This window comes from Haliaeetus leucocephalus, unplaced genomic scaffold, assembly GCF_000737465.1.
Source record: "Haliaeetus leucocephalus isolate CR32 unplaced genomic scaffold, Haliaeetus_leucocephalus-4.0 Scaffold173, whole genome shotgun sequence".
NCBI lineage: Eukaryota > Metazoa > Chordata > Aves > Accipitriformes > Accipitridae > Haliaeetus > Haliaeetus leucocephalus.
Genome location: NW_010972609.1, coordinates 10,920,317 through 10,935,385, shown reverse-complemented (window position 1 = coordinate 10,935,385; position 15,069 = coordinate 10,920,317). Strand labels below are relative to the sequence as shown.

The 15,069-nt window shown below is 39.1% G+C and overlaps 1 protein-coding gene across 1 annotated transcript in view; it reads right to left on the bottom strand.

Annotated features, from left to right (window-relative positions):
• The window catches only part of TRIM66 (tripartite motif containing 66), a 50,882-nt gene extending 38,743 nt beyond the window's left edge, over positions 1 to 12,139 (bottom strand). Inside the window, exons 1-2 of the mRNA XM_010563813.1 lie at positions 11,920 to 12,139; positions 1,156 to 1,259 (exon numbers count right to left, since the gene is read on the bottom strand). Coding sequence (XP_010562115.1) covers positions 1,156 to 1,259; positions 11,920 to 12,139 — 324 coding nt within the window. The remainder of the gene's footprint in view (positions 1 to 1,155; positions 1,260 to 11,919) is intronic.
• Positions 12,140 to 15,069: the final 2,930 nt, after the last annotated feature.

Sequence of the window (15,069 nt, the reverse complement as noted above, 5' to 3'; positions counted from 1 at the left end):
AATGGCTGACAGGGAAGAAATACATCGCCTTTATACTTTTTTGCAACGATGTCACTGGGCAAGTCACTTGCACAATTTAAAGCCACCTCAAGCCTTCTGCATGGGACAGAACTGACCTGCAAATTGTTGCTGACCCTACAGGAGCTAAGAGCAGTGGAAAGATTTATCTTCTGTCCTACATTATGGAAAAAGTGTTCTCCTCTACCCAAAGGCCCTGAAACTGAACATCCAATGTGGCTACCCAGTTTACTTAGGAACCAAAAGTGCAAAAGGGACAGACTGAGATCCAGGAGCTGGTTCAGAAGGTGAAGTCCAGTATCCCTGCTTCTTTGTCACTCTTCCCTTGCTTTAGATCACACTTTGGATAAAGCAGTCAGCAGATTACAGAATAGTTTTGATGAGTTTTCACCTGTTTTAACTCCCAGCTACAGGTAATACTACCATATTTTGAAATCAATCTTATTAATGTAAACAATAGAGTACTGTTTTGTAACAGAGGAGGCAGAAATACACACCTTTCTCTGTCCCTCCTTGTGACCCAAAGTACTAACAACTAAAAAACTGTGAGAATAGTCCTGCCTGTTAACTGGGTTTTTAACAGAAGTGAAATCCATCTTTGTACAGTATCAATACAAGGCCAAGGTAGTAATCCTATGCCTTCCAATTACCCTTTGCATCCATTCCCCAATGGGAAACTGAAATATGACATGACCTTTTTTATCATTAAAACAGACAATCAGCAAATGGTAATTGCCCACAGGATCTAATAGGTAATCTTGGTGTAACCATTCAGCCAATACTCTGCTTCTGTTCGCTTTGTGTTGAGAGCAGAAAAGGGACAATGAGGAATCCGAGACATTCAGTACCTTCCTAATATATTGATCATCACAGATGCAGTCCCACACCACTAGTATCAATATTTTTTAATTGACTTTATTTTAAGTATATAGAGTCAAACTCCTTCTTCAAATAAAGTTTAAAAAGTACTATAAAGGCAGTATGTCCATCTCTAGGAGTGAAGTAATTACAGTGCTGCATAAGCAAACTGTAACAGAGTCTGTTTTTCAATATGAAGTTTGCTCTGTTTTCAAACTGTGTTCATGTGGTTGTGTTTCAACAACTCACAAGGCACCCAACTCAGTGGTTTTCACTTACCTTTGCCATAGCTGAATTACCAGTGGCAAAGTCCTTAAGAAAGAAATTTTCAACTACATTCCTTGCAAAGCAGGTCTGTTTGCACACAGGGCAGGAAAGGATACCTGAATTTAAAACAAAACAAAACAAAACCACCACAAATAAAACAATGCACACCAGCCATGTGAACCAGGAAATTATATAACCCACACTTCAGTATTGCTGGCCTTTTTACATCACACGGACACACTTAGTTCCTGGAAATGAAGGCATTCTTCAAGCCATAAGTTACTTGTGCCTAGATATAGTTCAATACATAGGAAAGAAAAACAAAGCACAAAATCCCTAGAAATACACTACAGTTCACTTGACTTATTTCAGCATTTATCAATTCTATCTGCATGTCCAAATTCCCTTGAATTCATTATGGTTTACAGCTCTGATAAAATCCAAGCTGTACTTTAAACTGTATTCCCTTGTTACAGATCTACTTGTGCTTTCTGGTACTTGCTACAGTTCTTCTAGACCACCTTTACATTACCAGAGGTATATCAAAGCATAAAATACACATTGCCTAATACTAGTTTTACAGTGCAGCATGCTATGCAAGTGAAGTGAAAGAGGAGTAACATGCTGCTAGCAGAAGCAACAAGTCAGAATAAAGGTAAAGGATAAAAAATGTTTCATAAATAGAACTCAGAATTGCAAACCGTCTATTACAACAAATCCAAAGGTGGAAAAACGTGATCATCCCTAAAGCAAAGCAAATCAAAGCAAAGTGAGCAGTGTGAGCAGCAAAATCTGGCTCCAGCTTCATTAACTACTGAGTGCAACTGGGATGAATCTTAGTATTTGCCTGGGCTGAGAACTAACAGTTCAAGGTGTCCATAACCATATACCTGCATTTTGGCACCTCTGCTATTCCATCCTTAGACTTCTTGGCCTAGGATTTACATTTTTCTAGGTCGTGCTTTTTGTTTGTTTTTTTGAAAAGGAGTGTGCATGTTTCTGACCATATTTCTGTAAACTGTGAATCCAGTCCTTTAGAAATGGTGGTGGTATGTCAGTCTATTTTTACCCTATCTTATCAAGTCTTTTTTTATCTAAGTTTTTCCATTCTGTTGAGAACAGAATTTCAGTGCTATGCTCACCTTGCCAAGTGATCTGTTTATGATAACTAACAGCAGTATTTTCCATGACTAAATGATGCAAACTCACTTAAAGCAAGATTTTAAAAGCAAGATCAATGACAACTTTCTACTGGACTGACAGTGTTCAATGTGCTCTTTTCCTTAACTAACAGTATTTTTTAATAAGGAGAGTGGCCTGTACATTAATTAAATCTTAAGAAGTCTGTTACTCTTTGCATTAGACAGTTATCAGAGACACTCATGTTTTCCAGGTACTTAGTATTACCTGCCCTTGGGACATGGCTCCTGCAGTCCCTGGCCAGGTGCACAGTTCTAACCCTGAGTGTCTCCCATTTACAGAACTGGACTACTGTTATTTTAACAGCAGCACTTCACATTGACAGAGATACACAAACCCCAATCCTTTCCTACATTACCACTTCTGACAAAAGCACTATGCAGTCAGATGCCTGAAAAGGTGCACTTTCATTCATAAATGTTTTGAAGAAACTTTGAGTTCTGTTACATCTCCTTTGAAGAGGACATCTTACTAAGAACGGCTTCCATGAGGTTTAGGTCTTTTTTAGCCCAAATCTTGTTATAAAAGCAAAAGTATATTGTTTATTATTTTCTGAGGTTGCATTTAAAACAGAACTGTGATTTGGGTGTCCAAGTGGCAGACTATGGTCTACCTCACACTCGTTTAACTGTGCATTTCACACAGCACTGAGTGTTCATGTAGACGTGAGAAGGAACAGCCATTACCCACAGGTGCCTGCGCTACTCAGCTACAAGTCACCCCAGGGGAAAGGGCAACGCAAGCAATTGCCAACACTTTGCTCATCTTCTGGGCACGTAACTTGAGTCTTGTTTAAACGTGTTCTGGTGACAGGAGTTACAAAGAGGGTAAAAATTCACCTGACAAAGATGCCCATGATGGCAGAAAGCTGGAGAAGTCTTTTAAACTCTTCCTCTACTTTGCATCCTTAATATAAGGAGCGCAGCTGAAAAGGTATCTTATTTACCTACAATATTTGTAGCTAATCACCTTCATATGTTACACCCTAGGACAACAGAATGCTTTTATATTAGTCACAGAGAAACCTCTCCATGCTTTCCCAAGTTATGGTTGTGTGTGCCTTTTAGATATCTATTAACAGCTCAGTTCTCTAGAGAAAAGTGAAAACAGTAGGAGCACTGCAGTACCTAAGACAAGATGTGTTATACAGACAGTGCCCTCCTACTCCTTGTAAATGGTGCATACTACAAGCACCAGTGAATTGTAGTGCTGATTCCTAGGTGGTGAAACAGTTGTCAAGTTTCCCTGTGAGCACCTGAAAAAGCAACACAGTTAAAACAGCAGCAGAAATAAAAACACAGATACATTTTGATTGAGAAGCTAGGAAGCAAAATACCTACTTTGCAAGCAGCTTCTCAAGTAAGTCTCATGGGACATGCTCTAATTCTCAGTGCAGTCAATAGGAAACCATCTACTGACTTTACAGGGAATCGCCTCTAGCCTTTTGAGACTTCGAACCAGTTTCTTACTCCCGTAACAGCATTGCCCAAGCAGTGCCAGATCTTGATCTGGCTAATACAGAGAAAAAACCTCCACACTAAGATCCACGACTCTCACAGTTATTCCTTCATCTACATTCCATATGGATGAGTACAGCTTCTTACACAAAACATTTCTGGGAACAGCTGCTTACTGGGAAACAAAAGCAGTGTTCAGGACTTTGCCATAGCAAGGACAACTTCTATCTACAGACCACATAAAGTAAAAAAAGTTAATATTGAAGTTACTATTTTATTACATTCCAGCAGTATTCAGTTAGTGCAGAATGTTAAATCAAATTATACCAATTGAATGATATTTAATGGATTGCTCATGCCCTCAGGGGCGTTCATGTGAACCTTAAATTCTGCTAATTTGTTACAAACCAGTGAAGTATAAAATACATTGTATAAAGAATGCATTAATTTGACAATGGGCAAGACCATCTTTTTAATGTTTTTAAATGTGTTGAAAGAAAACTTCAATAATTTTTACCCTAAGAAAACATCACGCTTGGATTTCAGTTCTGCACAAAAGCCTCCTTGTATATATATTGAGAAATGCAGTGGTATTAAGAAATACGGAACAGCTATGATTTTGGAGGTAGATGACATTATTGCTGATTAATTAGGGGATATCTAAAAGCGATGCCCCAGATGCCATGGGACAGTTTTTTTCCCAGGTTTTAGATCCAAGTTATGCTACTGAAATCCGTGTTGTTCCAGAGATACACATGGAGTGAGTTGCACACACACAGGTCAGAACTTTGTATTAGACTCACTACTACAGACCATCAAGTACAGATTTGATTGTGTAAATGTCAAAGTGTGTCTTAAATATCCAAGTAACTGTGAATTATAATTATTTCAAATCTAAAACTCCCTTGAGATGAACATAAGACATGTATAGCCCTCAGCTTAATAAAAAAAATCAGAACAAAGAGTGTAACAGTTAACAGGAAAAATAATGGGGACACCGTGGCAATATTGTATTGGAAGTAGTCTCCTACTCATAGGAGGACTAATCAGTAAGCACCTTCTTGCCTGTCCTGATACTGAATTCTATATTTAAGACTTTATTAAAAGCACAGGATATGGATTTGCATCTTGATAAAAGAGGGATTCCCTGAATGCAGTAGCTTCGGAGATCATACTTGTTCAACTATTTGGCCTTCTTATTTGATTCCTCTTCCATTTAATAAAAAACTGTGCTTCCTGGAAATGCCCAACCTTTTTCAATATAAATTCCAAAAAGAATCTAATGATAGCTTGGCATAATAAATACACTACAGAATAGTTTGTGAAGCAATTACCCTGAAATTAAGCAAACCTTACATACATATTTACAAATAGCCACAAGCAGCAGCTACTTCAACAATACAAATCGAGCACACTATGCTATGCTTGTGCTCAGAGTGCAAACTACCAGTAAGGTACAATTTCCTAGAAACCCCTTACCTGTCCCTTGGATAAACAGTCACTTAGAGAGCTACACAAAAGTCACTTGTGTTGGGGAATGGGTGGTTATTAAGCAGAATGGCACACACCATTTGCTCCCCAGAATCAATTGCAGTCCCCAGACTGCAAATTGAAGTCGCTACACCTTTCACAGACCGTCTGGGGCTGCTCCCTCTTCTTCAGCCAGAAATGCTGACAAATCAGCAGGGCAGAAAGATGTACTGGGTCACTACAAGGTGCATTTTTTTCCCCCCCTCTTGCCTTCTTTTTTGCCCTTGCCTCTCAGAATCATTCAGGCCTCTGTTAACTTGCCTTGGTTGTATTTTTCCTGAAGTGGTGGAATAAAAATCCCATAGTAAGAATGAATAGCAGCATCCTACTTCCCTTCTTGCCTGGATCAGTCCTCAGAATAACCTGGAGCAAGTGTGCAGAAGGAAAGAGAAGAGCTTTTCCAGATCCAGGTAGCAGCAGGTCTTAGAACGTCATTCACTCCCACGGTACGTTTTGCAGACCATTCCCTAAATATTTTTCTTGCCTTCCTACCTTACCACTGCCTCTAAACAACATTGTTAATTTGTTTTAAAAACCTGTACTTTGCAGACAGCTCATTTAAATATATCATTATTACAGCACTGTGGGTGAAGGGAAGAGTAGTCAGAAGCCCTAGAGACTCACTGTTTGTACGTATGAGCATGATGCAATTTCTGGATCTAAATAGCAATTCAACATGGAATTACAGGTTTCAAACAACAGTTTACATATTAAGAGATCAGGAGCCAGATTCAGCTATGGTGCAATCCTGATGCCCAAATGAAGTCCATTATTATTATCAAAACCTCTAGAATTAGCAAAAAGCTAAGAGAGCTGTTGACGTGCTCTATTTTTCTATGGAAACTATATTGGTAGGAAGAAGGTAGGAACATTTGCATAAATTATGTTTTAGAAGTTCATTACCTCCTGCTGTTTATCATTTGAAATCATTATTTATGACGTCACATTTCACTGCTAAAGAGATGACCACAAGTTTAGAAAGGCTAGCAAGGATCCTAATGCTGGATTTAAGCCCCATTTCATCATGACATGCAGAACAAAACCCTATTTCAGAATGATATGCAGGATAAACCACATAAAAGCTATTCTCAGTGTATTTGAGTTATCAGGTAGTACTGAACAATCACTGAAGACCACATTGTATTGTACAGACTCCCACGAAGTTTCAACATGTGAGGGATGTGGAGGAATAGTCCTACAACTACATCCTTCCAGGGCTCCACTAATCCTTTAACTACCATCCATAGTAGGCTAATACACCTGAACACCGCCACAAAAGCCACCAGCACTAGAAATGACACGCGTACAGACAGATCTGTGTGTGTGTATGGGTGTTACATTTATACACACACATCTCTGAGCCCTGAAAAGCTTCAGCAGCAGATGTTTACTTTGCTGAATTGGTTTGCAGCTTTTTTTCATAAGCCATGTGTTTATTTCCACTCTCACACTCCCATCAGCAATAGTAACTAGACAGTGGGCTGAGGAAAATGGAAATTCAAAGGCAGTGGATCCAGTAGTCACAGATACCCAGTCTGGATACACCAACTCCACACCTGGGATATCCAAAATCAGCTTTCAGGAGAACAACAAGGTTCTGCCATATACTGTTCAAACCCTAGTTCCCCACAGGTCAGATCTCTTGCATCCCAGTGAGAAGTTAATGAAAATTGCCACACTGCATTGGACCCAGGGAATAGTAAGCAGACATCAAGGTAGTGACCCTCATACAGAGTGTTCCTTTGTAGAAGCAGAAATAAAGAAAGAACTAAAATTTCTGAGTACTCTCAAGTTGTTACTCCACCTATGTTTTAGCGATCTAATTTGTAAGTGACAGAGCTGTGGGTAATTTGCAGCAATCATCTCTGAAAGTCCAAACTGTAACCTCTCCACCATGTATGGAAACTTAGTACAAAGACCTTTTGAACATCAAAAGCCACAGCTCGCAGTTTTGTTTCAAGGTCTTCCAGTCTGGTCAGGTTTAAATAGAAAGAACCCTCAAGCTGGTTGTCTCAGAAATAAATCAATGCAGATAATTAACCTATTATTATAATAAGAATTGATTAGCATAAAGAAACAAACAGTGGAGCTATCATACACACCACATTTATACTTGCTATCCACATGTTGCACCTATTCCTCCGCTCTTTTTCCTCCAACAACCATCAGAATAATTATTCTCAGAGAGCATTAGCTACAGCTCAAGCTGCAGGCATAATTTACACTTCCTTGGAGACCCAATTATAGGTTATAGGAAACAGTTCTGAAGACAGCCTCCCACTCTACAGCTTCATATTTATATAACTAAACCCCCCATTGTTTCACTTGCCTTTTGGATCTGGCAGCTGAACAGCAGAGTGAGAAGGGCTGACTAACTTTAAATCCATTTTAAGATGACTAAATATATACATTATGAACAGTTTCCCTCTTTAGAATTACCTTTCTACTTCCCTTTTTCGAAATAAAACATGTATTTGATGTTAAGTGGATCTAATTAAAGCAAATGGGTATTCTCCTTCAGAATTAATAGATGTGATGCATTGCATCACTTGCCTTACATGATTGCATCAAAACAAGGTTATCTGCACCCTGGAGATATAACAGCTGTAAGACCAAGGCAGCCAAGCTGTACTCCACTGTAAGCCTAAATATGGTTTAAAGAACTCTGTAGATGTGCCTTTTTTTTTTTTTTTTTTTTTACATACACACTTAGTACAAGATAAGGCACCATGTTGACACCTGGAGTCTCCTTAAACCAGTACACCACACTTCTTATGCCAAAACATCATACTGAAAATGAGCCTAGAGCGAAAGGAGTGCTAGATCTCAATCTTTTTCTTGAAATAAACTCCCCTGAAGATATCGCTGAACACATTAAATGCAAGTGTGACCAATGTTTGGCTGAGTTTTGGATGTGCCTTGCTAACAAGAATTCACAGTTAGGGATCCATGGTTATATATAGCACCTACCTTACAAGCTAAAGAAAACTGTATATTTTCAGCTGGAAATAATAAAATGCAGCAAGTGGACATCTGTCAACAGTTAAAGTCATATGATAGTCTTTAATAGTCTGTTTTCTCTTAGTTTTGTCCAATCAGTTTGTATTTCTCTAATACATAACCTTGTTATCTTTCCTGGCATTTAACTGGTGATCTCAGACCCTCCCTTGCATGTGGGAAGCTACCATAATGCAAGTGTGGAGAGTTTTTGACTTATGCACAGAATGTGGATAGAAATTATGCAGTCATTTTCCATGATTTTTGTTATCCAACCTAGAAAAGCAAAAAAAGGCAAAGCACATTTTAAAAATAGAATTTCAGAAAAATAGCTCAACACACAATTTCAGTACAAAAATATGGTACAATTAAATCTACCACTTCCCAAAGCAATTTACAAAGCTGGACAACTACTAATCACATTTTACAAACATTAAGTGTAACTTACAGGTTAGACAAATTACCCAATTCAGTCACAAAATGTAAATAATACCAGGGCTTGATATCAGTTAGCAGAAATCTGCAAGGTGTTCCAGTACATCTTTTCTGATCTGCCTTGTTCTCAGGGGTCTAAACTGTGATTGAGCAGTGATTACCTGTGATTATTTTTTTTTAAGGGCAAAAAGAACCCCCAACCCTGGAGCTGAGACAGTCTTGCAAAAACATTAACTTCTCACAACAATGCACCTCCACTGGTCCTCATTTAGCTACTTTTGAAATTAATATGTTGGTGATATTTAAAGCGCTAAAACAATATAAATCATTTAACACCTTATGGAGAGGAAGATTTGCAGATAAAGGGTAATTTGGCACCCACCTCCAATTCAGAAAGGAGGGATAAGCACAGGAATCTGGATGAATCTAGTTTTGAATTTATTCAGAACTCAGTATGAAAGAGACAGACACAACAAGTCAAGGCAGCATGCAAGAACCAATTTTGTATGTTTTCACATTGTACTGTGAGTGGCAGTTCGCACAGGTAGGAGCCTGGGAAAGTCCTCATCTGAGAAAGTTCCATCTCAGGAGATGGGGGAATTTTCTCTCTCTTTTTCTTACCCAATCCCTCTCTTTAAAATTATTCCTTCCCAAGCACTAAACAGACTGGAAGCACACAACATGCAGATCTGCAGAGGAGAACAATGTGGATTCTCTGTTATATGAGGAGAAGGAATTAAAAAAGGAAAGTGACACTGGCCTGCAGAAAAAGAAAGACTGAGAATCTTAAAGTCCCCTTCATGTAAGAAGCATATGTAGGAGCCAGCTCACAAAGATAATTTTCTTTTTCCACTCAGATTACTTCCAAACTCTCGGTTCTCACAGTTTTCAATAAATTCTGATGTGTATGCAGCTTTTCCATAAGAGCTCTGGCTATCTCAGAGCTTTCATTCTTGAGTCATCTTAAACACATACAGGTATAAAAGTAAGTTTCCAACATCAACCTCCATCAAATATGAGGACCACTTACCATCTTCTCAGCAATCTTAATGCAACAACAATAAACTAGAAAAGAGCTTTATGTTAGTATAGTACTATTTATAGTAAAGCATACCAAAACTCACAAATTCAAGCATGCTTTTATAGCAAATGTCAGATTGACTTCACTTGGGAATATATTCACTTTTTCCAGTCTTATATTTTGCTTAAAGGATTCATAGTAAGTAAGGAACATATTTTTCTTATAGGCGATATTTCACATTTACTCAGCTAAAATGGTTTAGCACTTGCATTTACAGTTTATCACTGGCAGTTATATATGATCATACTTAAAGATAACACTGAAAATTGAGTTGGTATTGTACTACCCATAACTGAGCAATCAGTGCAGATAAGACAAGCAATGTTTAGCATCATGCCACCAGATTTCACAAATTTATCCTGGCTGACCTATGGTGGTTGCAGTTTCAGTCATTGACTTAAATAAGAGACACAGATGTTTGGGGTTTGCTGCTCTCCTTGCTCATATATTAACTGAGTCTCTGCACCTGGTGTCTCACTTCATTTGCTGGGTCATCACTGTTCATTATTTCTTTTCTCTAATCTTGCTCTTTCCCACAGAAGTTCCCCATCTACAAAACAATGAGGAAGTAAACAGAGCAACTTCAAGAATACAGAAATAAATTAGTACTTGTTCCAATTTGCTATAGACAAATAATTCCCAATCCACTCAGGAGCTTGAAGAAACATCCAATATTTTAACAGCTCCTGAAAACTTCTAGCTGCACTTCATCCAAGATCACCAAGTAGTATAAATCCACTTTTCCACTTGGCAAACAGAAACAAGGAGGAGAGAGAAATGGCTTAGATGTCAAATGAGGATACATAAAAAGTAATGGGGTGGTTGATTTCAACAGCATTTTTTATAAAGTGGATCCCTCGGACTTTAAGCCCACTCTGGGCATTAAAAATTTTGAGGACTCATTTACTTGAAATGACTGCTTTGTTCTCTTTGTCTTCTTCTCCTACCTTTATATCTTTTTCTGTCTGTACTTGACGCATGAATAGCCTTTCTCCTTTGCCATTAAGTTATTCCCTTTTCCCTTATCTTTTGTGTTTTGCTAGCCTAGATCTCCTAACACTGTTTCCATTTGTTCTCAATCCTGAACCTGTCTAGTTTATGTAATCTCATCAATTCAGATTACCATCACCTCAGGGAAAGTATCTTCCCTTCCTACATGTTTCTAAAATCTGCTATGGAAGAGATAATAAATGATGCCTTTTATTCATCTAAAGTTCAAAGCCTGTAAAAATACAAGTAATCTACATGCCTTTGCTCTTCTTATAAATTAGTAATGAGTCTGGAATGCTTCCCCATGGCAATTAAGACTCATTCAGTTAAAATGACTGTATTCTGTCATCTAAATCCTGTCTTATTGAAAAAAAGTTATGTATTTTCTATTAACATCACTACCAAAAGCTGTACAAATAACTTCAGGATTTCAAAAGGCACAGTCACAAAATGCTTCTCATCCTCACTAGTTTACTCAGCTTGTTAGGGTGAGTTACAGTATATCCTACAGCCAGAAGGGTTCAGATAGAGAGAAACCACATTTACAATGAGATAAAAGGAAGAGTTTCAGTGCACCACAATACACATATTCTAATAACAATTAACCTTTGATAGGAACAAAGAACCGGATGTTTTTGTGTTGGTGTTGGGCAGGGGGGCACATAGAAGGGGGACAGAAGGAAGACTAAAACTATTGCCACAACCAGTACCACAGAAAGGTCCAACATGTCCAAAATATTGGATAAAGATGTAGCCTAGAAACTACCTTGGAGCATTTATTCAATTATTAAGCTAAGTGAAGAAAATATTCGTAATGTCACACTTGGTAACTGAAACTTAGCCCATTCTGGAAAATGTTTAATGTTGCTTGTGTCATTTCTCTTCAAAACATTGCTGTTGGATGAAAAACATAATGAAGGAGGTTTGTTCCTAATCCACCCTCTGCTCATACAGATCTTGAGTCTCCTAGTTTATTCTTTTAAAATAGTGCTGTAAAGGAATAGGCTACAAAAAGTACTTCTCAATCCATCTATTTTTATAATACTGTAACACAAAGAGCACAAGCCAGAGAATCTTAAATATTACCTTCGTATAGAACTTCATATTCAGTGGGAATACAGCTATATCCTTGAATCAAATCCGGAAGACAGTCCTTACAGAAGGAATGAAGGCAAGGTAGCATTCTGGGCTCTCTCTTCCGCAGGTCCCATTTGCACACCAAACAATTCCTCAACAGATCCAGGGTATCCATTTCTGTCGGCTGAAGTTTGACATCGAAAACATGAAGAGTCACAAAATGGCTCATGACAACCCCTTCACTTAACAAAACACTCGATCGCTCAAGCGCAAACTAGAAGGCAACAGCAGGATGCACATTCTCAGAAACAACATTTATTTAGTCCTTGTGAAGAAAGAGGAAGCTCCTTGCAGCTGAAAATCACATACCTGCTTTACAAAAAAGAATATCTTTGCAGATTGTTGTGCAGGAAAGTGTGGTTTAAGGTTTACAAACCATGATCCCACTATCTCTCTATAGTACTTGCAAGTTCTGTAAAAACTGAAGTAATCTGTTCTATTGATCTACTTACAAAGCTGTTACCAGGCTGAATTGTCACACGCTGTACATTTCCTGCTAGAAGCACTGAAACTGTGCAATAAAAAATGATGATATTCTCTGACTGCTTTTACAATTTCACCTCAATATTTTAGAGTTTTCAGGTAAAGCAAATAATAAGCATAACTGATCATACATCCATCATTTCAGCAATGCACGTTAGAAAGCTGCCTTGATAAATGTACAGCATCTTCTGCCAATCTTCTTCATAGAAATTTAATAAAATGCACTTTGCAGTAATCAAATTTCAGCTGTCGAGATGACCACAGATCAAGTTATAGACCAAACCTGAGCTTCCCACAAGCAGGACAGTGTTCCTTCTGCCAACAGAAGCTCCCCAAGGTAAATGAGAGTTTTGCAGTTCATGTTCCATCCTTGATTCTGAGATTTTGAGAGATGTTGATCAGATGCAGCCTGCAAAGGGAAACTTTTGCAAGTTGCATCAGAGATGACAAAGCAAATACAGTCTTGTCTCCCCTGGAATCACCCTTCCAGCTGACCGAACCTCCTGGGGCCAGACCCCCATGTCGTTGCCCATTGCCTTGGCATGGTGGCCTTGCTACCAGCAGTACATAACTTGCACCTACAATCTTCAGATTTCCTCAGCACAGAAGAGCAGCAGCTCTAATCTTAGGGCTATGTATTCTCTTGAGGGATTCTGTCTCGGGGCAGATTCCAGTGGAAATGGTTAGTAAGCGGGTCTTCTTTTTTTTTTCCTACCACGCAAAAGAATTATCAATGTCTCAGAAATTCACAACCAGGAATTTTTTAAGTGTTGCATCCTGAAGTCATTGCTATTTAAAATATTTTAGAAAAAATGGACCATGTGTTAAAGTCTGCATCATATTTCATACCTAAGACCCATTCTAGGAACAAATGAAAATAGGTAGCTATCCACTAACTTTATTGAATTCACTTAGACAAATTCAAACCCACCACTAAAACTTACGATTGTAATTTCAAAACTAGACGTCCCTTTAGAAAAGAGCTGTGGTAATGGCACCTGTGGCTTAACTAATAAACATTGTATCAGTGCTTATTATATGAGCTCACTTTTTACAGTGCATCTTCATTAACCATTTCAGAGGCAAATGTCATTAGAGTAGCACAGCTTCTCAGCTCAACCCGTCTCTTGTTTCTTGCAACTACTGTTGTTAAGAAGACAAACCAGCACCTACAAAAACATGTAATTTCTGCAGTAGGAAGTTGAGGTCTTAGACTACCACATTGTTTAGACAGAGAAACCACAGCCCAGGACCAAAGCATCCTTGCACAGAGAATCAGTGCAAACAAAGCCTAATACTGGGAAATGCTGTATCACCATAAAGGCCAAATCTGTGCCTGAATGAGAAGCAGGTTACCATACATTTTAATTTATGTTTTTTGCATAACATATGAAACTACGTACAAGTTTTTTAGTAGGAGGGGAAGGATGAGGGTGACAAAAAGTGTTTAGAATTTCCTGCTGAGATAGGTATGCAAATCAGCAGTCAGGCAGCTACAGTACCAGTGACTTGGCTATGCTGGTGGGAAACACCAAATGCAGCAGTAGTGATTACAAAGAAAATAAATAAACTTAATTGCATTTGGAGATGTGCAGTAAGGGTAATGAGGCAGGACGCAGGACAGAAATGAAGATGGGGAGAGCTGGGGAGGCAGCTGGCAGGCCGAGGCACACCTGGAAGGGGAAGAGAAGTGCTGGGTTTTTGGTGTGTCAGCCCAAATGAGGGCAAAGGAAAAGCATTGTGCTGGGGGGCTGCCTCAGGACCAAGACATCAGTGGTGGCCTGGGGAAGGCAATGGCCACCCCAACACAAATTGAAGAGAAGCATCCAGATATCACGGGACTAGAACTTCCAGTAAAGCATTGATACATTTCATAAGAGAGAAGTTTGTAATGATACACTCTCATAACTTTATCATTTCTGTATTTTAGGGATACACTCTCTATGCAAGTCTTTCAATTTCCTGTGCTCCTTTTTGTCAGATTTAATCAGATTATTTTTGTTGTATCTTCTTCCCTCCATTAAATGTGGATGTTGCTACACGAGGCTCGTTACAGCATTTTAAATTGATATAACATCAACTTTACCAGTTTTGTCCATAACTGCTTCATTAGCAGTAACGCAAGTTGCCAAGAATTTGGAAAACATCGAATAAAAATAAAAATATCCCTGCCTACCAAACCATAATGTGTATCAGTTAAAAAAAAAAAAAACAAAAAACCAAAAAAACCCCAAAACCAAAAAACCCAAGCAAATAAAAAGGAAAAGAGGTGAGTTGGTCTTCATTTATTTTCCTCATTTCTCCTGTTTTTATATAGGAAAATCCTTTATCTGGACATCGGGGACAGCCAGCCGCCCTCGGAGTTTCGTATCAGCCCTCACAGGAGCTTCTTGTTAAGCCGGTAAACGCAGCTTGTGGGGGACCCCGCAGCCCTCTCACACCTCGGAAACGCTCCCCGCCGGTATGTTACCCCAGGAACGGCGGGATGGCCGGCGGGCAGCAGAGCCCGCCCGAGACCCTCGAAACGCCCCCGGGGCGAAGAGCCCCGAGACGGCACGACCGCGGGGCGGTGGCGGTGGCGGTCCTGAGGGGAGGGCGCGCGCCCAACGGCCGCCA